The sequence below is a fragment of the Hypanus sabinus genome, chromosome 2, assembly GCF_030144855.1.
Source record: "Hypanus sabinus isolate sHypSab1 chromosome 2, sHypSab1.hap1, whole genome shotgun sequence".
Taxonomy (NCBI): Eukaryota; Metazoa; Chordata; class Chondrichthyes; order Myliobatiformes; family Dasyatidae; genus Hypanus; species Hypanus sabinus.
The window spans coordinates 206,686,667-206,710,888 of NC_082707.1; the positions used below are offsets into that span (position 1 = coordinate 206,686,667).

Sequence of the window (24,222 nt, forward strand, 5' to 3'; positions counted from 1 at the left end):
CCATGTAAAAATGCCCTGCTCAAAGAATGGCTGGTCTGTGTAGCCATAAAGTAATTAGAGGGAATGTTGGAAAAGAAGGAAGAAGCAACACTAACATGTTTACATACTGGACAGACTAGGTTGAATAATTCCTTGTTCAGAATTAATATGCTTGACATGGCATTTTTAGGGAGTGCACTTGTCAAGAAATGGTACAGCATAAGACTATAAGACATAGGAGCAGAATTAGGCCATTCAGCCCATCGAGTCTGACACCATTCCATCATAGCTGATTCCGAATCCCACTCCACCCCATAAACTGGCTTCTTGCCATAACCTTTGATGCCCTGATCAATCAGTAAACTATCAACTTCTGCTTTAAATATACCCATGGACTTGGCTTCCACCATAGTCTGTGGCAGAGCATTCCACAGATACACTACTCTCTGGCTAAAAAATAAAAATCCTCCTTATCTGTGTTCTAACTTGTTGCCCCTCAATTTTGAGGCTGTGGCCTCTAGTTCTGGAAACACCCACCATAGGCAACATCCTCTCCACAGCCATCCTATCTAGTCCTTTCAACATTTGGTAGGTTTCAATGAGATACCCCACCCCACCCTACATGTATTGTTTGAATGCAGTTCCAAGAGATCTTTGGCACAGGCACAATTTAAAGTGGAAAGTTTCTTAGGATAGCACTGCCTTCATATTGTATAAAGGTGTGTATATGACTTTCTGTAAAGCATTAGACTTTTTAACCCTTACATACTGTTCGGGTCCAATTTGACCCGTTTTGACATTTGACAGCAGTAAAAACACCCGAAATGCTATTTTTTTTTGCCGAAATTTGGTAACTTTTCCTAAAGAGATCCAAAATGTGCAAAAATGAAAATATTTTAAAATGTTATACTTTTTTACATGTGCTCCAAATTTTTGTACATTGAGGCTGTTCTGGGTCAAATTTAACCCATATCGATTGAAGCAACGCACACAAAATGTTGGTGGAACGCAGCAGGCTAGGCTGCGTCTATAGGATGAAGGGTCGCAGCCCGAAACGTCGACTGTACTTCTTCCTATAGATGCTGCCTGGCCTGCTGCGTTCCACCAGCATTTTGTGTGTGATTGAACTTCCAGCATCTGCAGATTTCCTTGTGTTCCTGTATCTATTGAAATGGATTTTAGATCTCTGAAGCATTAATTAAGGATTAATCACCCACTTATTAACGTCAGGTAGGCTATTTATACATTAGAAACATAGAAAACCTACAGCACAATACAGGCCCTTCGGCCCACAAAGTTGTGCTGAACGTGTCCCTACCTTAGAAGTTACTAGCCTTCCCTATAGCCCTTTGTTTTTCTAAGCTCCATGTACCTATCTAAACACCTCTTAAAAGACCCTATCATATCCGCCTCCACCATTGTCGCGGGCAGCCCATTCCATGCACCCACCACTCCCTGTGTAAAAAAACTTACCCCTGACATCTCCCCAGCACCTTAAACCTGTGTCCTCTTGTAGCAACCCTGGGAAAAAGCCTCTGACTATCCACACTATCATAAATAGATTTATGGTTCAAAATTTGGTCTAGACACTTGTTAGGAGGGAATTGACCCGGCCCATACTGTGAAGGAAAAGAATATGAACAGTATGTAAGGGTTAATATGATTTGAAATATTTTTGAGGGGAGCGGGAGTGTGATTTAGTGGGTGTACTTCCTGTATCTTTCCTCCACGCTGATTCTCGATAGGCAGCGAAAACACACACAAAATGCTGGAGGAACTCAGCAGGCCAGGCAGCGTCGATGGAAATGAGTGCAGTCGACGTTTCAGGCCGAGACCCTGCCCAGCACCGGAGGGAAAAGAAGCTGCCGGGTAGATTTAAAAGGGGGTGGGACAGGAGAGAGAAGCACAAGGTGATATGTGAAACCTGGAGGGGGCGGGATGAAGCACAGAGCTGGCAAGTTGATTGGTGAAAGGTCATGAAAGAAAGGAAAAAAGGGGGAAGGAGAAAATACATTTCATGTTGGTCTGGCCACGACACGCGGAAGTGCTGCCTCTTCGGGGAGTTAGTGTCGCCGCCACTCCCTCCCTTGTAACGGTGCTGTACGGTTCGACTGAGCCCGGTTTGTCCCATTGGGACGGCGGTGTACGGGTCAGCTGAGCCCGGTTTGTCCCTTGTGACGGCGGTGTACGGGTCAGCTGAGCCCGGTTTGTCCCATTGGGACGGTGCTGTACGGGTCAGCTGAGCCCGGTTTGTCCCATTGGGACGGCGGTGTACGAGTCAGCTGAGCCCGGTTTGTCCCTTGTGACGGTGCTGTACGGGTCAGCTGAGCCCGGTTTGTCCCATTGGGACGCTGACAATGGCCGGGCCGGCCCGGATCTCCCTCCTGTGCTGTGCCGTGTTGCTGCTGCCGATGCCGGGGGCTGCCGACTACGTGCTGGACGATCAGGCGGGTCTCGGCCCGGAGTTTGACGGTATCGGCGGCCTGAGCGGCGGCGGGGTAAGTCGTACTGGCGGGGTTAACTTGCTACAAAGTTTTCAAGGCGCAGAAATACAGTTTTGGTGAGAATGTCTATATTACGCAGTTACTGCAAATCTATTTCAGAATCAGGTTTAATATCAATGGCTCCTGTCGTAAAATAAGCTGTTTTGCGGAAGCAGTACATTGCAAATGAAATTATAAATTACAATAAAAATGTGTATACAATAATTAATATATATATATATATGAATTTAAGTTGAAGTTCCTCAAAAGAGCGGGGAAGTAGTAAGGTTGTATACGTGGGGTCAGTGTCCATTCAGAAATCGGATGGTAAAGGGGGAAAAAGCTGTTTCTGAATCGGTGAGTGTGTGTTAAATCGAGTTACAGTATTTTGAGAGGATTAAGGAGAAGTCTACATGATTTTTTAATGTATTTGTTTACGGGATATGAGTGTCGACAGCTAAGCCAGCATTTATTGCCCATCCCTCGTTGTCCTTGCACACAGTACTGTTAGGGAGGGAATTCCACGATTTTGACCCAGCGACGATGAAGGAACCCGGTGATATGTTTCCAAGTCAGGATGGTGAGTGGCTTGGAGGGGATTTCCAAGTGGTGATGTTCCCAGTTATCTGCTGTTCTTCTAGATGGTAGTGACCGTGGGTCTGGTATTTAAAACACGTAATATAAAATTAATTTAATTCTCGTTCACAAATAGCAATATGCTCCAAGATTTGAGATTTAAGATTGTTTAATGTCATTTCCAGTACAGAAGAGTAAAAAGAGAACAAAGTAATTGTTTGGCAACACGAGTGAATCTGCAGATGCTGGAAATAAATAAAAACACAAAATGCTGGCAGAACTCAGCAGGCCAGACAGCATCTATGGGAGGAGGTAGTGACCCTCCTGATGAAGGGTTTCTGCCCGAAACGTCGTCACTACCTCCTCCCATAGATGCTGTCTGGCCTGCTGAGTTCTGCCAGTATTTTGTGTTTTTATTTCAAAGTAATTGTTTCTCTGGATCTGATGTAGCACTAAAGAAGCACAATAAGATAAAGAACATAATGATAAAAATACACAATAAATATATAAGATAGCTTATACATTGATTGTATGTCCATAAAGTGACGCTAGGCACTGTGCGTAAGGCGACTCTTACAGGAAATGATAAAGTAGTGGTGGTGGGGTGAGGGGTGTGGAAGGGCGGGTTAGTGGGTGGAGGTGTTGTTAAGCCTCACTGCTTGGGGAAAGTAACTGTTTTTGAGTCTGGTGGTCCCAGTGTGGATGCTACAGATCCTCCTCACTGGTGGGAGGGCTCCTTCATGAAGCTTCTGGTCTTCTTCACGGCATGTTCCAATTTGGGCTGTTGTATTGATCAATGATAGTTTAATTGCAATCAGTTGGGGAATTAAGTGATCTACCGAGCAAATCATTGCCATTTCCATTTCAGTTAACGACTAAGAAATCATAATAATTTTGTTGTAGGCAACTTCCCGACTTCTTGTCAACTACCAAGAGCCATATCGCAGCCAGATCTTGGACTACTTGTTCAAGGTAGGACTGATGTTCAAATCGATACATTTGTGCGCTTCGTGATTGATACCGAGGATATGGGGAAGATTGCAATATCGGACTATCTGAAAAGCTGGTAATTCTGTGGATAACGTTTTTTGTTTGGGTACGATAAGGGTGTAATTATGTTCTGATTTGGTGTCAAGTTAAATAGACGAGTTACAGCACAGGAATGAGCCCTTCGGCCCACTGTGCTCTGCCAAACCAGTTGTGTTAATAATCAAACGGCCAGCCAAACTAATTTCTTCTCCCTACACAATGTTCATAAACTGGAGCCTAGATTGTCTTCTAACCGTAACTTGCTGTGGCAGACTGGCACCAAAGTGGCACTGTGCCAGCTCTCGGCTCTCATTCGTTGTATTCCGTTGTGAATGCGCTTTCAGACGGGATGTTGCTACCCAGCAGAGAAAAGACTTCATCTAGAACATTGAAAAGTACAACACAGAAACAGACCCTTCAGCCCACAATGTAGCATTGAACCAAATAAATTAGTAATCAAATAGCCAACTAAACTAACCTCTTCTGCCTACACAATGCCCATATCTTTCCATTTTCCTCACAGTCATGTGCCGACCTAAACGTCCCTTAAAAGTCCCTCATGCATCTGCCTGTACCACCACCCCAGGCAGCACACTCCAGACACCCACAACTCAGTGTGAAAACAAAAAAACAACTTGCCCCTCATATCTCCTTTGAACTTACCACATCTCACCTTAAATGCATGCGGTCTGGTGTCGGACATTTCAACTGTGGGGGACAAAGATACTCCCTGTCTGTCTATGCCACTCATAATCTTATAAACCTCAGCCTCCGCCGTACCAGAGTAACCGTCCTAAGCTGTCCAACCCTCTCATTATGGGACATGCCCTCTAATCCAGGCTGTATCGTAGTAAACCTGCTCTACACTCTCTCCAGAGCCTCGACATCCTTCCTGTAAGGATGAACTGCGTGCAGTACCCCAGATGTGGTCTCACTGGAGCTTAAAGCTGCAACATAACTTCCTGACTTTTGGACTCAGTGCCTTGACTAATAAAGACAAGCATGTCACATGCCTTCTTAACCACCCTGTCAACCTGTCAATATAACCATTGTGAGCCTTGCACTTGTGGGTTGACGCATGCACATATCTCTCTTGGCTAAGAGCAATGAGTTCAAAATTTTGTGTGTGAATTGACAAACTGGTACGTAGAGAATCATTGTTTACTAGTTCACAAAAACACAAAATTATAGAGCAAGCAGTTCTCTGTAAAATGCTTGAAGTGTAAAATAACCCCTCTTGCCTTTTGAGATTTGTGTGTTCATGTCTGTAGTTCTGTGCATTTAAATTCTCCTTATTTAACAAAATGTGCTATGGTATGATGAGGTGTTGTGTCCAGTTGGCCAAAGTAAATAGAGAATAGAAGGATGAGAGATCATTTCATTAAACTAAGTGAGATTGTGGGAGGATTTGATGGTGGAATTGCTAAGAAGCTATTTTATCTCAATGGAGATTATAGAACTAATACCATTGTTTCAAGGTAGCAGAGTGGTTAGTACAGGCCACACAAACTCAATTCCTGCTGCTGCCTGTAAGGAGTGTGTATGTTCTCCTCGTGCAGTGTGAGGCTGTGGCTTATTTGCCAGTCGAAAGCCGCCCGTAACTGTGTGTATTTCCTCCGGGAGCTCCGGTCTCCTCCCGCAGTCTAAAAATGTAACCGGTTGGTTAATTGGTCATTGTAAATTGTTCTGTGATTAGCATAGGGGAATTGCTGTGTGAGCTGGAAGGGGTGATTCCATGCTGCATCTCAATAAATAATTTAAAAAATCAATAATAAAAAGACGAAGTCCCTACTGCTCAGGAAATAGTTTAAAAGAAATTTCTTTCTGCAAAGAATTGTGAAACTTTGGAATTGTCTGCTCCAGGAATCAATGGTGCCTGATTATTGGGTACATTTAAACCTGAAATTAATAACGTTTTTGCCACTCAGAAACCGGGAAATTGGACCTGAGTTAGTCAGGTAACCTTGATATTACTGGATAGTGGAGCTGACACAAAGGGCCTTTTGCTTAACGTAACTTCCTGAATTCTTATTAAATATGGTACTGCCTGATTGAAGTTAATATTGTGGCAGCCATCGGCATTAGTTTAATGCTGAACACTGCATGGTAATATTGTTCATTAGAGTGCATTTTCACGTCATTGCCTAAAATTGCCTGATCAATGATTGAGCATTGGGACACTTGCTTCTGATATTAAAATATCAACTAACTATTGTGTTAATTGTACAGGGGGAAACTAAAGCGTGGAAATAAGTAGGTGCATTATATTAGAAATTTCAAAACTAAAATAAAGTTTGCTTTGTTGTTTGCCTTGGTGAGCTCACAATTTTGAATTGCTTGCAATTTTGGCTGAGAAAGCATTTAATAATCATAATACACAAAATGCTGGAGGGACTTAGCAGGTCAGGCAGCATCTGTGGAAAAGAATAAACAGTTGATGTTTTGAGCTGAGACCCTTCATCAGGACCTGATGAAAGGTCTCGACCCGAAACGTTGACTGTACTCTTTTTCCATAGATGCTTCCTGACCTGCTGAGTTCCTCCCTCCAGCATTTTGTGTGTGATGTTCTGGATTTCCAGCATCTGCAGATTTTCTTGTGTTGGTAATAATCTGTATGATTTATTTACAGAGCACTTTTCATACAATGTAGTTCAAAGTGCTTTACAATGGGGAAAAAGAGCAAACATGAAAATAAAAGGCAAAAAGATGTTGGTTAAGAGCAAGGTTAACCAAATAGGTTTTGAGCTGATGTTTAAAAGCGTTAACTGAGTCTGCATCCCTTATAGTTTCAGATATTGAGATCCCCTGTTTAGGAGCGTAGTTCAAAAAAGATGACCTGCCAGTTAATTACCTTTTGAGGGAGATTATTTAAATTTAGTAGACCAGCGGAATAACTGAGAACTCAAGCAGGATTATAAAGTTGAAGTTTATAGTGCACTTGATGATTATAACTGTAGTTCTACATTGATATTCACTGATTATTTTATGAACTGAATAGATGCAGCTTTGTGTGTAACTTGGTGATATTTTTCTTGTTGGTGTTTTAGGAACTACCTTTCTTGATTAGTTTCAATGTTCTATAGAGAAAGTAGTGATACCTTGGTTTTGAATCTTATATAAATATCTCCCTAATATGGTTAATTTGCAAGATTGAGCAAATAGACATGCTTTGACCAATACCATTTCCCCATTAACTAAGCCTTTGCTCCAGGTCAGAATCAGAATCATTTTTAATATCACTGGCGTATGTTGTGAAATTTTTTGTTTTGTGGAAGCAATACATTAAAATGCATAATAAAAAAAACTATGAATTCTCACTATAATTTATACAGCCCTGATTGAAAAGCTACAGAATATGGGCTTCGCTACCTCCCTCTGCACGGGAATCTCAACTTCCTAATGGAAGACCACAGTCTGTGTGGATTGGCGATAACATCTCCATCTCCCTGACAATCTTCACTGGTGCACCTCAGGGGTGTGTGCTTATCCCACTTCTTTACTCTCTATATACACATGACTGTGTGGCTAGGCATAGCTCAAATACCATCTATAAATTTGCTGATGATATATTGCTGACAGAATCTCAGATGGTGATGAGAGGAGATTCAGGAGTGAGATATGCCAACTAGTTGAGTGGTGTTGCCACAACAACCTTAACTCAGCATTTGTAAGACGAAAGAGCTGATTGTGGACTTCAAAAAGGGTAAGACAAAGGAACACGTAGAATCCTCACAGAGGGATCAGAAGTGGAGAGAGGGAGCAGTTTCACGTTCCTGGGTGTCAATATCTCTGAGGATCTAACTTTGTCTCAACATAGTGATACCGTTATAAAGACGGCAAGGCATTGGCTATACTTCATCAGTAGTTTGAAGAGAATTGGAATTTCACCTAAAATACAAACTTCTACAGATGTACTGTGGAGAGCATTCTGACTGGCTGCATGACCATCTGGTATGGGGAGGTGCGGGCCTACTGCACAGGATTGAAGTAAACTGCAGACAACGCTTAAATTAATCAGCTCTATCTTGCATACCAGCCTCCATAGTATCCAAAACATCTTCAAGGAGCGGTGCCTCAGAAAGGTAGTGTTAGTCCATCATTACGGTCCCTCGCCACCCAGGCCGTGCCCTCTTCTCTCTGTTTTCATCATAGTGGAGGTACAGAAACCTGAAGGCACACACTCTGATTCAGAAACAGCTTTTTCTGTCTGCCATCCTTTTCCTAAATGGACATTGAACCCATGAACACCACCTCACTTTTTAAAATTTCTATTTAATTTTAAATAAGTCCTCTCTCTTCCCCATCTCCCTCCCACGATGGGTGCCACCTTTTTGAGGCTTTGCTGCTTGAAGATGTTCTGGGTGCTGTGGAGGCTCGTGTTCGTGATTTAGCTGGCTGAGTTTTCAACTTGCTGCCCCTTATTTCGTCCTCTGCTGTGTCATCCTGTTCCCATCAACAAAGTGATATGGACATTGTGTAGGCAGAAGAGGTTAGTTTAGTTAGCCATTTGATTACTAATTAGTTCAACGCGGCATTGTGGGCTGTCGGACCTATTCCTGTGCTGCATTATTCTATGTTTTGATAAATGTTTATTTGACTGTTTAACTTTGCTTATCTCTTTGCAGATGACACACTGTAATTTCAATATTTTGTACATAAAATTGTTTGTGTTCAACATCCAACAATTAAGTAGACTATGGGAGGGTGAATGAAAATACAAGTTATAGGCATTTATAACCTAATCATACCAACCTGTTAATATTATTTATTATCTATTGTCAGCCAAATTTTGGTGCTTCTTTGCATATCTTGAAAGTTGAGATTGGAGGTGATGCCCAAACAACAGGTAAGAATTTTTTCTGTTAAAGATCAACTACAGAATGTTGATCTTTGCTGACTAAAATGATATCCTGGCTACCCTTGTGCCTGTACTTTCCCAACTGCACGTAAGAGTTGCCAAGAGATGGTGTTTCCAACTTTTCTGTAAGATTTCTTTCATTCAGAAATTAAAGTTACATTTTTTTTTCTTTCTTTCTGTACTTGCTGAGTTTGTTGTCTGTTGCACTTTGGTTGTTTGCATTAAATTCCATCGGCCACTTTTCAGCCCAATCTTCCAGCTGATGCAAGTCCCTCTGCAAGCCATAACGGCCTTTCTCAGTGTCCACTACACCGCCAGTCTTGGTGTCACCTGCAAATTGGCTGATCCATACTGACTGCCCTTAATCAGTCCATGTCTTTCTGAATTTTTGTATATCCGGTCCCTTAGAATACCTTCCGATAGCTTTCTCACAACTGATGTCAGATTCACCTGCCTATAATTTCCTGGTTTCTGTTTAGAGCCTTTTTTAAACAGAAGAACAACATTGACCATCCTCCAATCCTCTGGTACTTCTCCTGTCACTAAGGAGATATCCCTGTCCGGCCTCAGCAATTTCTGCGCTTGTCTCCCGTAGGGTCAGAGGGAGCGCCTTGTTAGGCCCTGGGGATTCATCCACCCTGGTTTTTCTCAGGGTAGAAAACGCTGCCTCCTCTAATCTCTACAGGGTCCAAGATGTTGATGTCGCTTTGCCTCACTTCTATAGACTTTTCTCGAGTAAATACAGATGCAAAGAATTCATTTAAGACCTTCCACATCTAATTTGGCTCCACACATGGGTTACCATTCTGATCTTCCAGAGGGCCAGTTTTGTCCCTTGCAGTCCTTTTGTCCTTAAAATATCTATAGACTCCCTTTGGATTCTCCTTCACCTTGTCTGCTGGAGCAACTTCATGCCGTCTTTTAGCCTTCCTGATTTTCTTAAGTGTTCCTTTGCATTTCTTGTACTTGTAAGCATCTCATTTGTTCCGAATTGTCTATACCTCCTATGTACCTCCTTTTTTTCTCTTAACAAGGGTCTCAATATCCATTGAAGAACCAAGCTGAAGGAAGCTATCCTGAACACATTTGACAAACTGTATTCCATCTGGTCCTTTTAACAGTTTGGGATTCACAGTCAATATGTGGAAAGTTAAAATCACCTACTATCACAACCTTATTTTTCCGGCAACAATCTGCGATCTCTTTACAGATTTGTTCCTCTCAATCCCTAGGACTGTTGAGTGATCTGTAACATGGCTCCACCAATATGGTCATAACTTTTTTCTTTCTCAGTTCCCCCTATAACGCCTCACTAGTCCAGTTCTCCAGTCTGTCCTGACGGAGCACTGCCGTGACATTTTCCCTGACTAGTACTGCCAGCCCTCCTCCATTGACCCCTACCGCTAAGAAAGAGTGGAAGAGTGTTCCATTATTATCTGTTTAACTTCAGTTCAGCATGTTTCTCGTGGTTTTTGCTGGGGTCTGTTAGCAAGATTTAACTGGTATTCGGTAGTTTTCATTCTGTCTGCTGTGGTTTGCCATCGATAGGTGCTTGTACCTCTCACAGCTCAGGACAACTAATAGAAGCATAGTTGCATCTTGGGACAAAAACTATTAGGATTGGAATCAGCTTCTTCCCCCAGGCCATGAGATGACCTAACTCCCTGTCGCCACCCAGCTCATCACGTATGAAGTACCAGTAGTGTTATATTGTTTACTTTTTAAACTTGTGTAATCAGTGCATCTTATAACTTGTGGTAAGATTTCTTGTTTTGTACGTGAGTTATATGTACTGTGCGCGCACCTTGGTCCGGAGGAATGTTGTTTTATTTGGAAGTACATGTGTATGGTTGAATGACAACAAACTTGAACTTGATCCATTTGTAAATCAATTGAGAAGTGATAATGAGAGAGGTTTCTTTTCTTTGTAGATGGGACAGAACCTTCACATATGCACTATGAAGATGATGCCAATTATTTCCGAGGATATGAGTGGTGGCTGATGAAAGAGGCAAAGAAAAGGAATCCTAATATTAAATTAATAGGTATAAATGATAACCATGTGCAAGTGTGGCTGAAAGCCAGACAATGAAACTAGGTATTGATTTTGAGATCTGTTCCATCTCAGTGCATTAATGATGATTTTATTTGGAGATTTGAAGTTTATATGAAGCTAAGTTTCTTTCAAGTGATTAATATTTTATTTATACAACTCCTGGCACATTTATGATGACAAACTTTAAGAACATCTATGTTTATTTCTAGAGCATAAATAGAACACGAGAGTACACTGCATGATGACTGTAGCCTTCCATTTTCCTCACATTCGTGTGCCTATCTAAAGGTCCCTTAAAAGTTTCTAATGTATCTGCCACCATCACCACTCCAGGCAGTGACCTTTTCCTGTTTGTAAAAAAACACAAAAAAACACCTTGCCCCCATGTCTCCTTTGAAATTACCTCCTCTTATTACATAGAACATAGAAATCTACAGCACATTACAGGCCCTTCGGCCCACAATATTGTGCCACCCATGTAACCTACTCTAGAAACTGCCTAGAATTTCCCTACCACATAGCACTCTATTTTTCTAAACTCCATGTACTCATCTAAGAGTCTCTTAAAAGACCCTACTGTATCTGCCTCCACCACTGGCAGTGCATTCCAAGCACCCACCACTCTCTGTGTGAAAAACTTGCCTCTGACATCCCCCTTGTACCTACTTCCAAGCACCTTAAAACTGTGCACCCTCGTGTTAGCCATTTCAGCCCTGGGAAAATGCCTCTGGCTATCTACATGATCAATGCCTCTCAACATCTTGTACACCTCTATCAGGTCACCTCTCATTCTCTATCACACCAAGGAGAAAAGGTCAAGTTCACCCAATCTATTCTCATAAGGCATACTGTGCAATTCAGGCAACTCCCTTATAAATACCCTCTGCACTGTCTATAGTATCCACATCCTTCCTGTAGTGACGTGACCAGAACTGAACACACAGTACTCCAAGTGGAGTCTAACTAAGGTCTCGTATAGCTGTAACATTACCTCACGGCTCTTGATCTCAATCCCATGGTTGATGAAGGCCAACACACCATACGCCTTCTTAACAACACTGTCATCCTGCATAGCAGCTTTGTGTGTCCGATGTATTTGGATAGACGGGGTGGTCACCATCGCTTTGTGTATGGTAGGTAATGCCTAACCAATCTTAGAGTGTTTGGAGAAAGTTACCAGGAAAGTTGAAGAAGGCAAAGCAGTGGATGTTGTCCCAGTGGACTTTAGCAAGACATTTGATGAGGTCCCACATGGGAGGCTAGTCAAGCAGGTTCAGTCAATCAGCATTTAAGATTAGGTATTAAACTGATTGAGATGTTGACTTTATTGGGGAAACCAGAGAGTGGTAGTAAAGGGTTGTCTCTGTGCAGCAGGGATCAGTACTGGGTCTGTTGTTGCTTGTCATCTTTATCAATGATCTGTATAATAATGTGGTTAACTAGATCAGCAAATTCATGGATGACACCAAGACTGGGCTGCAGCGGACCGTGAAGAAGACTCTGGTTCCAGTGGGATCTAGACCAGCTGAGAAAATGGCTGATGGAATTTAATGCAGACAAGTGTGAGGTGTTGCACTTTGGGAGGACCCACTGGAACAGGTCTCACACAGTGAAGGGTAGGGCACTGAGGAGTGTGGTAGAGCAAAGGGATCTGGGAATACAGGTCCCTAATTCATTGAAAGTGGTGTCACCGGAAAATAGGATTGTCAGGGAAGCTTTTGGCACATTGGCTTCATAAGTCAAAGTTTTCAGTACTTAAGAGGTTTTGTTGAAGTTGTATAAGATGTTGGTGAGGCCTTATTTGGACTACAGTGAGCAGCTTTGGTCACCTACTCATAGGAAAGATGTAAATAACATTGAAAGAGTTCAGAGAAAATTTACAAGTTTCTTGTAAAAGAAGTTTAAAATTTACATCTCCGCTCTGCCGTCATCCCCACCAGTATCTTCCTCCAAACCATCGGGCAAGCTCCTTTCCCATGCCTCTATAATTCCCTTTATTCCACTGTGGTACTGATACCTGTAAGTTGTGTTTCTCTTTCTCAAATTGCAGTATGAATTCAATTATATTATGTTCACTGCCTCCTAAGGGGTTCCTGTATGTTAAGCTCCCTCATTGAATTATTGAATTTTATTGAATTTATTGAATTTTTTGAAGAAGTTACGAGGAAAGTTGACGAGGGTAAGGCAGTGGATGTAGTCTATATGGACTTCAGCAAAGTCTCTGACAAAGTTCCACATGGAAGGTTAGTTAAGAAGGTTCAGTCGTTAGGTATTAATGCTGGAGTAATAAAATGGATTCAACAGTGGCTAGATGGGAGATGCCAGAGAGTAGTGGTGGATGATTGTTTATCGGGATGGAGGCCGGTGACTAGTGAGGTGCCTCAGGGATCTGTTTTGGGCCCAATGCTGTTTGTAATATGCATAAATGATCTGGATGATGGGGTGGTAAATTGGATTAGTAAGTATGCCGATGATATTAAGGTAGGAGGTGTTGTGGATAATGAGGTGGGTTTTCAAAGCTTGCAGGGAGATTTATGCCGGTTAGAAGAATGGGCTGAACGTTGGCAGATGGAGTTTAATGCTGAGAAGAGTGAGGTTCTTCATTTTGGCAGGAATAATCCAAATAGAACATACAGGGTAAATGGTAGGGCATTGAGGAATGCAGTGGAACAGAGAGATCTAGGAATAACAGTGCATAGTTCCCTAAAGGTGGATTCTCATGTGGATAGGGTGGTGAAGAAGGCTTTTGGAAAGCTGGCCTTTATAAATCAAAGCATTGAGTACAGAAGTTGGGATGTAATGTTAAAATTGTACAAGGCATTGGTAAGGCCAAATTTGGAATATTGTGTACAGTTCTGGTCACCGAATTATAGGAAAGATATCAATAAATTAGAGGGAGTGCAGAGACGATTTACTAGGATGTTACCTGGGTTTCAGCACAAGTTACAGAGAAAGGTTGAACAAGTTAGGTCTCTATTCATTGGAGCGTAGAAGGTTGAGGGGGGATTTGATCGAGGTATTTAAAATTTTGAGAGGGATAGATAGAGTTGACGTGAATAGGCTGTTTCCATTGAGAGTAGGGGAGATTCAAACGAGAGGACGTGAGTTGAGAGTTAGGGGCAAAAGTTTAGGGGTAACATGAGGCGGAACTTCTTTACTCAGAGAGTGGTAGCTGTGTGGAATGAGCTTCCAGTAGAAGTGGTAGAGGCAGGTTTGATACTGTCATTTAAAAAATAATTGGATAGGTATATGGACAGGAAAGGAATGGAGGGTTATGGGCTGAGTGCAGGTAGGTGGGACTAGGTGAGAGTAAGCGTTCGGCACGAACTAGAAGTGCTGAGATGACCTGTTTCCGTGCTGCAATGGTTATATGGTTATAAATAAAAATTCTCACAGAGAAGAGCCTGAACCCAGGAGGTTTCTTTACTCAGAGAGTGATAGCTGTGTGGAATGAGCTTCCTGTAGAAGTAGTAGAGGCCAGTTCAGTTGTGTCATTTAAGGTAAAATTGGATAGGTATATGGACAGGAAAGGAGTGGAGGGTTATGGGCTGAGTGCGGGTAGGTGGGACTAGGTGAGATTAAGAGTTCGGCACGGACTAGGAGGGCCGAGATGGCCTGTTTCCGTGCTGTGATTGTTATTTGGTTATAAGATCTGGATTATTACACAACACTCAATCTAAGATGCCCTTACCCTGAGTAGGTTCAAACACAAGCTGCTCTAAAAAGCCATCTCGTAGGCATTCAACAAATTACCTCTCTTGCAATCCGACACCGACCTGATTTTCCTGATCCCCCTGCATATTGAAGTCCCCAATTACAATTGTGACATTACCATTATTACATGCCTTTTCCTGCTTCCTTTGCAATCTCAACCCCACATCTTGGCTACTATCTGGAGGCCTGTATATGATTTTTATCCTTGCAATTTCTTAACTCCACCCACAAAGATTCAATATTCTCTATGTCACCTCTTTCTAAAAATGTAATTCCATCTCTTACCAACAGAGCCACACCACTGCCTGTACTTTCAATAAAAAGTATATCCTTTGATATTATTCTCTCAATGGTGGTCTTCTTTCAGCCACGACCCAGTGATGCCCACAACGCCATACCCACTAATCTCTCATTGTGCTGAGTTCGTTCACCTTTGGTTCACTAAGTTCAGATTCAAGTTTAATTATCATTCAGCCATACCCATGAATACAGCCAGTGAAACTGGGTTCTTCTGGGGCCGAGGTGCAAAGCACAGTACTCATAGTTCACAGTTACAATAGCAGAAAAACATACAATCACAAAAATAAATATCCTTTGGGTGGCATGGCCCATAGATTGATGGTGTGTAGAAAGTTGTCTTCCACCGAGCAAACACTGGAAGCAGCAGCCCCGAACCCAGTATGGATTCCAGTGTGCACACAGAGACCTCTGCTTTCTCCCACACCTCCTCCAGTGTCTCCTCTCCTGCGCAGCTGCAATAGGTGACCTGAACTTTGTTGCTGTTTCTGTGCTCCTGTTAACACACCAAAGTCATAGCTGACCCTTCTACACTCAAACCTACTAAGTGCACTAGAAAATTTATGAGACTACTATGTCACATCTAAAGAAGAAATGATAAAGTGTGTGGGAGTCTGGAACTCTGATAATCCAGCTCCACTCAAGTCCCAAGCATGCTGGATGAATAGTTTGTATATTAACTGTAAGGTAGACCACAGCAAAGTAAGTCCAATCAAGAAGAATGTTACTGAAGGGAGGTATTTCAAAACCTTCTAAATTCCCCGGGAAATCTAGCATCTCCAGAATGCAAGAGAATCAGAATCAGTTTATCAGTGTGTGAAACATACCAGAATTGATTGTGGTTTGATGCCAAACACAGGACAATGCCAGAACTGACAACACAATAGCAACCAATGAGCCATGAGCAATCAACAATTAGCAGAACGGTCACATGTGTAAACATCAATAATCAAGCTTAAATGTGAATGATATGAGCGGATTTAATAATTCTCAACAGAACAAGAAGAGCAGGAAAGACCATCTAACGGAGGTTGTTTGGGGGCAGTCAGAGTATCACAGCTGAGTGAGTTCTGTTGGGGAGCTGGATAGCTACCGGAGTGTAGCTTCGGAGCTGGAGTGTTGTCCTGGTGATGATGGACGTGAAATCGAAACATAAAACCATTTTAATATTGTTCTAATTGTAGTTTGCTTTTTAAGTGAATCATTTATTTATTTATTTCTCAGGGTTACCCTGGGCCTTTCCTGCTTGGATTGGTTATGGAGAGATGTCACCTTACTCTTACCCACACAGAACAGCCTATTATATTTCTTCGTGGATTCATGGTGCTAAATACTATCATAATCTTGATATTGACTATGTTGGGGTTAGTAAAGTAAAACATACTTGTTGTTTATGGTAACATTGTAGAATGGTAATTTATACCGGATGTTGAATCTGAATAACTAAAGGTGCCACAACAGCGTCATGTGTAGTGCGATGCTATTACAGCTCGGGGTGTTCTGGAGTTCGGAGTTCAATTCCAGCTCCATCTGTAAGAAAATTGTATGTTTTCCCTGTAATCAAGTGGGTTTCCTCCCACAGTCCAAAGACATCATTTAGTAGATTAATTGGTCATTGTAAATTGACCCGTGTTAAATAGGTTGAATTTCCCCATTCAGTCGGATAGTGGATTACCAACGTTATATTCTCAGATAGGCTCGGGTTAAGATCGGTGGCTTGCTGGCTGCTGCAGCTCATTGGGCCGAAGGGCCTGGTCCGCACTCTATCTCAAAATACAAAGTATAAAAAAAGCAGAGGCAGGAACATAGGATAGAACACTTTTTTAAACCTATATTTAATTATCTTTAAACCTATCATTAATTAGCAACTTAAATAATTACAACACACACAAAATGCTGTTGGAACACAGCAGGTCAGGCAGCATCTATAGGGAGAAGCGCTGTCGACATTTCGGGCCGAGACCCTTCGTCAGGAATTCATTGCCACTGGCAACTGTGGAGGCCAAGTCTTTATGTATGTATAAGACAGAGGTTGATAGATTCCTGATTAGTCAGGGCATACGGGGAGAAGGCAGGAGACTGGGGCTGAGAGGGAAAATGAATCAGCCATGATGAAATGGTGCAGCAGACTCTGGGCCAAATGGCCTAACTCTGCTCCTATATCTGTTGATCTGAGGAAAAGAAAATAAACTGAAGGCTGTTTTTTTTTTCAGCTGTTCATTTAAATTCATAACAATTATCCAAGAGATTTAGAATAGTTCAGTGACTACCAACTTTAGTGCCAAATGTAGGAGTGTTTAGACTTGTATTTTATTCACATTAGTCAGTCTAGTAAACATTTATGTACTTTTCAAACGCATCTGATAAAATACCACTGTTCATAAAATGACAGTAAAAGGCAGCAAAGGGGCACTTGAAACATGTTTTGCCTAAAGCAATTCCAGGTAATGGGGAACAGCAGCAATGAATGCATGTTCTCTGTTCCCTCTCCTCAGAGACAGTTTATGCAGTGAGATCTCCCAGGGTTAATACAAGGACAATTGTTTGTCATGTTAAATACAAGTTTTGAAGACCATAAGATAAAGGAGCAGGTTAGGCCATTCGGACCTTTAACTTTGCTCTGCCATTTCATCATGGCTAATTTATTGCCCATTCTCCTGCCTTCTTCTGTAACCTTTGACACCCTTACTAATCGAGAACCTGTCAACTTCCACTTTAAATATACTCAATCACTTGTCCTCCACAGCTGTCTGTAGGAATGAATTCCACAGATTCACCACCCTCAAGCTAAAGAAATTCCTCATCTTCTCTGTTGTAAATGGATGTCCCAGTATTCTGAGGTTATGTCCTCTGGTCCTAGACCAGGAACATTCTGGAATGTTGGAAACATTCTCTCGACATCCATTCTATGTAGCCCTTTCAATAGTCGATAGGTTTCAATGAGACCTCCTCCCCCCCCCCCCCCCCCCATTCTTCTAAACTCCTGAACAGACAGAAAGACATACTTTATTGATCCCGAGGGAAATTGAGTTTTGTTACAGTCGCACCAACCAAGAATAGTGTAGAAATATAGCAATATAAAACCATAAATAATTAAATAACAATAAGTAAATCATGCCAAGTGGAAATAAGTCCAGGACCAGCCTATTGGCTCAGGGTGTCTGACACTCCGAGGGAGGAGTCCTCGATACAGGAATGATACAGAACTAAGAGTCAAAGCAAAGACTGAACAAGATATGAGCAAACGTTAGCAAGCAGTGGCTTTCTGTAAAATTGTACCCATTCAAGCAAAGTAACATAGGGAGTTGATGTAATCTAAATCACACTTTTTAATGAGAAGTAGTCTTTGAGGGAATTTCCTTACACACTAATTCTTGAAGGTGGCTGGGCAAGTTGACAAGGCAATTAATGCAGTACTTGAGACTGAAGATGAACACAAGTTTGAGCTGGTATGCTAAACCGATTAACAGTTACACCCAAGCTGGTGAGAAACAGTTTCCTCTGGCAAGTAAGCCAGTATTGGAATTCATCGGGGTAAGTTAATTGGCAGAATCATTAGAAAGGTGACTTTAAGTTTTTATTTTTACAAAGCTCATATGTAATCCAGAACACACAACAAGAAAGGTTTGTGAAATCAACTTCAATGTGAACTTAGAATGCAATTGGATACAAAAATTTATTTGCTGAGTTTGAGGAAAATCTCGGGTGCATGTCACGAGTGTGCACAGATCCTTCAGGGAAAACCCAAGTAAATTTACCAAATGATTCCTCTCTTTACCATGCAGTTTCAAAACAAGAAGCAGGGGGGCTGGGCCATTCAGATGCTTGAGTCTCTGGTCAGAATCAGGGTTAATATCACTAGCATATATCGTGAAATTTGTTGTTCTGTGGTGGTACTGCAAACAAACCAAAGACTAAGCACGGTGGGGGCAAGGGGGTTGACACTGTATGATTTGATGCACTCAAATTTAATGATGTTCCAAAGTTCAAAGAATATGTTTTTCAGAATCCAGCAAAGGTGGACAATCTTGTTAAGATTTGTTAAAAAAACTAATTAAACTAAAACTGGCGATATAACAAAATAATAACGCTAGTGGTACTAAGCGTTCTTAAGCGTATTTAAATGGTCACCCAAAAAAATCAGCACATGGCTTACACCCTGGCTCTACCTGGACAAAACTGACGCAAGAGAGTGTGAATTCGTAACTATACTGCTTGCCTAACCCACGTGAAAAATTACCCATAATAAACATGCGGCACAAAATACAGTACAGACGGAAAATAGATACATAGCTTGTACAAGTACATAGCTTGGAATACATAATAAAAATTATAAATTGAACATAAATATGAAAAATAAGTCATGCAGAAAGAGAGGAAAAATAGTGAGGTTGTGTTCATGGGTATTTTGCCCATAAATTAGCTGGGTTTTTTTGGTCTTTATGTTGAATATTGGTATCAATGCTGAATTTGGAATAAATAGTATGCAAAAATGTGTTTTTTTTTGTTGTTAAATAGCCCTATAATTCAGATTTGTATTTAATTTCTCAAATCCTACTTGTGGAAGGAAAGTAATTTAGTGTTCATAATTGTAAATATTCATAGGTTAAGTTTTGTTTCTAATGGTAAATGATTGGCAACAAAATTAATGTTGCTGGTATAGTTGGCACTGATCTATTTAAAGATATATATTTTGTGCATAATCAGATTCTTTTATGTTTCTCTCCTAGATTTGGAATGAGAGACATTTTAACAAGAAGTACATCATGGTATGTTTCACATATTTTGTCTCCTATTTTCTTATAACACAGAAGCCCATTGAGCCATTTGGCTGTCAGTCCCATTCTCCCACGTTTTGTCTTGTAATCTGTTCTCTCCCAAAAAAGACACAGGAGCAGAATTAGGCCATTCCATCCATTGTCTGTTCCACCATTCCATCATGGCTGATCCATTTCTCTCTCGGTCCCATTTTGCTGCCTACTCTCTGTAAGCATTGACTACCTGACTAATCAAGATTTAAATATACCCAATGACTCGGCCTCTACAGCCGTATGTGCAATGAAATCCATGAATTGACCACCCTCTGGCGAAAGAAATTACTCCTCAGCTCTGTTATAAATGGGCGCCCCTCTATTCTGAGGCTGTATCCTCTGGTCCTGGACTCCCCCACCATAGGAAGCAACGTCAGATCCAGCAGCTCACCTTGACTTCCCATGCCACCAGCTACACTACTAGCACATCTTGTACATATGGGAGGAAATTTAAGTACCAGGGAGAGCTGGGGAGGGCCTTCCAAGAATAACTTCTGTTGAGAAATATTTTGAACATATTTCCAATTTAATTTTTATTTGTAACAAATTTTTAAAAACCAAGTGCAGGGATTTAAATTTACATGGTAAATATTTTTGAATGATTTTATTATATGGTGAGGCAAGAACATAAGGTTTTCTGCAAAAAGAGTTTGTGCAACGTCAGTATGATAAACCATTAAAATGGTAGTGTTTATAAATAAGCAGAATCTTTAAAATAATTATATAAAATTAATAACCCTATTTTATATTTTAGGATGGTGCAATGTGATGACATTAAAATTAAGTCCAGCACTATACTCACTTTCTCCTTTACTTAATAAAGTGGCCACTGAGTCTGCACGCATGGTCTTCAAAAACGTGTTCATGCTGTTGCAGTTGCCCATAACTTCAGGGTTTGATGTATTGTGTATTCAAAGACACTGTCCTGCACACCACCGTTGTAGCATGTGGTTCTTTGAATTCCTGTCACCTTCCTGTCGGCTCGAGCCAGTCTGGCCATTCTCCTCTGACCTCTCTCATCAACAAGGTGTTTTTGCCTACAGAACTGCCGCTCTCTGGATTTTATTTTTGCCTTTTGCACCGTTCTCTATAAACAATAGAGTCTGTTGTGTGTAAAAGTCCCTGGAGATCGGGAGTTTCTGAGATATTTAAACCACCCCATCTGGCACCAGCAATCATTCCATGGTCAAAGTCACTTTGATCACACTTCCTCCCCATTCTGGTGTTTGTTCTGAACAGCAACTGAACCTGTTGACCATGTCTGCATGCTTGCATGCATTGAGTTGCTGCCACATGGTTGTCTAATTAGGTACTTGCATTAACGAGCAGGTGTACCTAATAAAGTGGCTACTGAGTGTACCTTCATTCAGTTTCCTTCGGGAAATTATAGGAGCTCTTGATGCTGTTGTTCCTGCTTCATCTTTAACATGTTCCTCAGGCTTTTGTTGAAGTCGGGTATTACAGAAGTGTGCATTATGTATTCCAATGTTAATTTTTGCTTCATTGAATTGTATGAGAAGTTTCATTCATTTGGAAAGATGTGTTCCTGAAATTTCAAACCCAGTGAACTGCCCATATAATAACATCCCTGTGTTGTACTTTGCCTCTGCATTCATTCTCTACAGAGCTGAAATACACACAGTTCAACATAGAGTTTATAGTCAACAATGCTTTTACGTGTGAAGAGAGAGGAAAGTGGATTTTCTTTGACCTGAATACATTGGTTTGCTATAATTTGACGTCATTCAAGATCCAGAGTTGGTTCACTAGAATTATTTTGGGAATGAAAGGGTTAATGTGTGAGGAGTGTTTGATGGCTCTGGGCCAGTACTCATTGGAGTTTAGAAGAATGAGAGGGGGTCTCATTGAAATCTATCAAATGCTGAAAGTCCTACATAGAGTGGATGTGGAGAGGATGTTTCCTATAGTGAGAGTGTCTAGGACCAGAGGGCACAACCTCAGAACAGAACGACATTGCCTTAGAACTGAGATGAGAACTGAGCCTGAAAGTGTGGAATCCTTGTCACAGATGGCTGTGGAGGCCAAGTCATTGGTTGTATTTAAAGAGGAGGTAGATAGGTTCCTGATTATTCAGGGTAACAAAGGGTGTGAGGAAACTGATGGAGATTTTAAAGGCAGAGCTTTGCGGCAGATTCTCGGAGTTGAGGAGTGACCAAAGAGTGAGAGTGATTCGTTAGAGAGGGGAGTAAAGTAACGCAGGTGCAAGCAGAGCGGCCACGCTTATGGGCGTGTCACTGTTTAGAGTGGTTTTGGCTCATCAGGCTTGGGCGAGTTTAAGGATTTGTTGGTTTTCTCTCTTTCTGTTCTTACTTATTCATTCCTTGTCTGTTATGGCACAGTACTTTAGTGAGAATGGTTCCAGGGGCAGTGTTTTATACTGTGTGTGGGATGTGGGAAGTCTTGGAGACCGCCAGTCTCCAGGATAAACACATCTGCATCAGGTGCAGCTCCTGGGAGAATGTATTGAAGAACTGGAGCTGCAGCTCAAGGAACTTTGACTCATACGGGAGAATGAGGAGATGTTAGACAGGAGGTACGAGGACATAATCACCACTACATTGAAGGTAACAAGGTGGCTGTCAGGAGAAAGGGAGATGCACAGCCAGGGCAGAGTACACCTGTGGCCGTTCCCCTCAATCATAAGTATGCAACTTTAGACACTATTGAGGGAGACAACCAACCAGTGGGGAGCCACTGTGACCACATCTCTGGCACTGAACCTGGTGCTGTGGCTTAGAAGACCAGAGAGGCGAAGAGGACTACGGTGTTGATAGGAGATTCCCTAGTCAGAGGAACAGAGCTGAGGTTCTGTGGGTGTGATAGAGACAGCCGGACGGTATGTTGCCTCCCTGGTGCCAGGATCAGGGATGCCTCGGATCGTGTCCATGGCATTCTCAAGGATAAGGGTGAACAGTCTTGGTACATATTGGCACCCATGCAAAGGTAGACAAGGAGAATTTGAGGAGAGATTTTAGGGAGCTAGGTAGAAAGCTGAGCAACAGGAGCTCCGAGTGGAATCTCTGGATTGCTGCCTGTGCCACATGCCAGTGAGGGTAAGAGTGGGATGATTTGGCAGGTGAATGTGTGGCTGAGGAACTGGTGCAGGGGGTAGGGGTTCAGATTTATGGATTATTGGGATCTCTTCTGGGGAAGATATTAAAGGTACTAAAGGGACAGGTTATACCTGAACCCAAGGGAGTCCACAATCTCCTTGCAGGCAGGTAGCTACAGTTGTTTGTGATGGTTTAAACTAATTTGGCAGGGAAATGGGAACTGGGGTGATGGTGCTGAGGATGAAGTTGGTTACAAACAGAGGGAATGTGTAGTGAGATTCCCAGCAAGGAGAGGCTGATGATAGGGCAAAATTGCAGTCAACAGGATGAACTGCAATGTAAAAGGTGGACAAAATTGAAAATGGTGACTCTAGGTCTGGAAGTGTTATAACTGAATGCGTGCAGTACACAGTAAGGTAAATAAACTTGCAGCATAGTTACTGATTGGAATGCATGATGTAGGCATCACTGTATCGTGGCTGAAAGAAGATTATAGCTGGGAGCTTAATGTCCAAGGATACACATTGTATTGAAAAGATAGACAGGAAGGCGGGGGGGGGGGGGGTGGGTATGGCTCTGAAAAATGAAATCAAATAATTAGAAAGAGGTGACATAGGGCCAGAGGGTGTTGAATCATTGTGGATGAAGCTAAAGAACTACAAGGGTAAAATGACGCTGATGGAAGTTGTGTACAGACTCCCAAACAATAGTAAGGATGTGGTCTGCAAATTACAATGTGGCATAGAAAATGCATGCCAAAAAGACAGTGTTACTATAGTGATGGGGGACTTCAAATGCAGACTGGGGGAAAATCAGGTTCCAAGAAGGAGAATTTCTCGGATGCCTACGAGATGTTTTTTTTTTAATGCAACTCATAGTTGAGCCTACTAGGGGATATCCAACAAGTGAAGTCAAAGACAATATAAAAGTCAAAAAGAGGGCATATAATAGAGCAAAAATGAGCAGCTAGTTAGAGGTTTAGGAAGCTTTTTAATAACCAACTGAAGGCAACTAAAAAAGTCATGAAAAACCAAAGATGGAATACAAATGTAAGCTAGCTGATAATATTAAAGAGAATACTGAAAGTTTCTTCAGATTTATAAAGTGTAAAAGAGAGGTGAGAGTTGATAACAGACTGCTATAGAACAATACTGGAGAGGTAGTAATGGGAGACAAGAAAATGGCAGATGAACTGAATAAGTGTTTTCCATCAGCCTTCACTGTTGGTGGAAGTTCCAGATATCGGGTCATGAGGTGTGTGAAGTTACCATTACTAGGGGGAAGTTCTTTGGGAAACAGAAAGGGTCTAAAGGTGGGCAAGTCACATGTTGACCATAGGGTGTAC

General features: G+C 41.8%; 1 protein-coding gene across 3 annotated transcripts in view; it reads left to right on the forward strand.

Annotated features, from left to right (window-relative positions):
* Window positions 1-1,974: 1,974 nt before the first annotated feature.
* The window catches only part of LOC132389958 (galactocerebrosidase-like), a 70,996-nt gene continuing 48,748 nt past the window's right edge, over window positions 1,975-24,222 (forward strand). The window contains exons 1-7 of one of the 3 annotated variants that reach the window (XM_059962547.1): window positions 1,980-2,256; window positions 2,299-2,477; window positions 3,942-4,010; window positions 8,850-8,913; window positions 10,857-10,970; window positions 16,217-16,356; window positions 19,723-19,761. In XM_059962547.1, coding sequence (XP_059818530.1) covers window positions 2,337-2,477; window positions 3,942-4,010; window positions 8,850-8,913; window positions 10,857-10,970; window positions 16,217-16,356; window positions 19,723-19,761 — 567 coding nt within the window. In that variant the 5' untranslated portion in view covers window positions 1,980-2,256; window positions 2,299-2,336. Of the gene's footprint in view, window positions 2,478-3,941; window positions 4,011-8,849; window positions 8,914-10,856; window positions 10,971-16,216; window positions 16,357-19,722; window positions 19,762-24,222 lie in introns of all 3 variants that reach the window. The other 2 variants (XM_059962540.1, XM_059962531.1) reach the window with 2 other exon arrangements.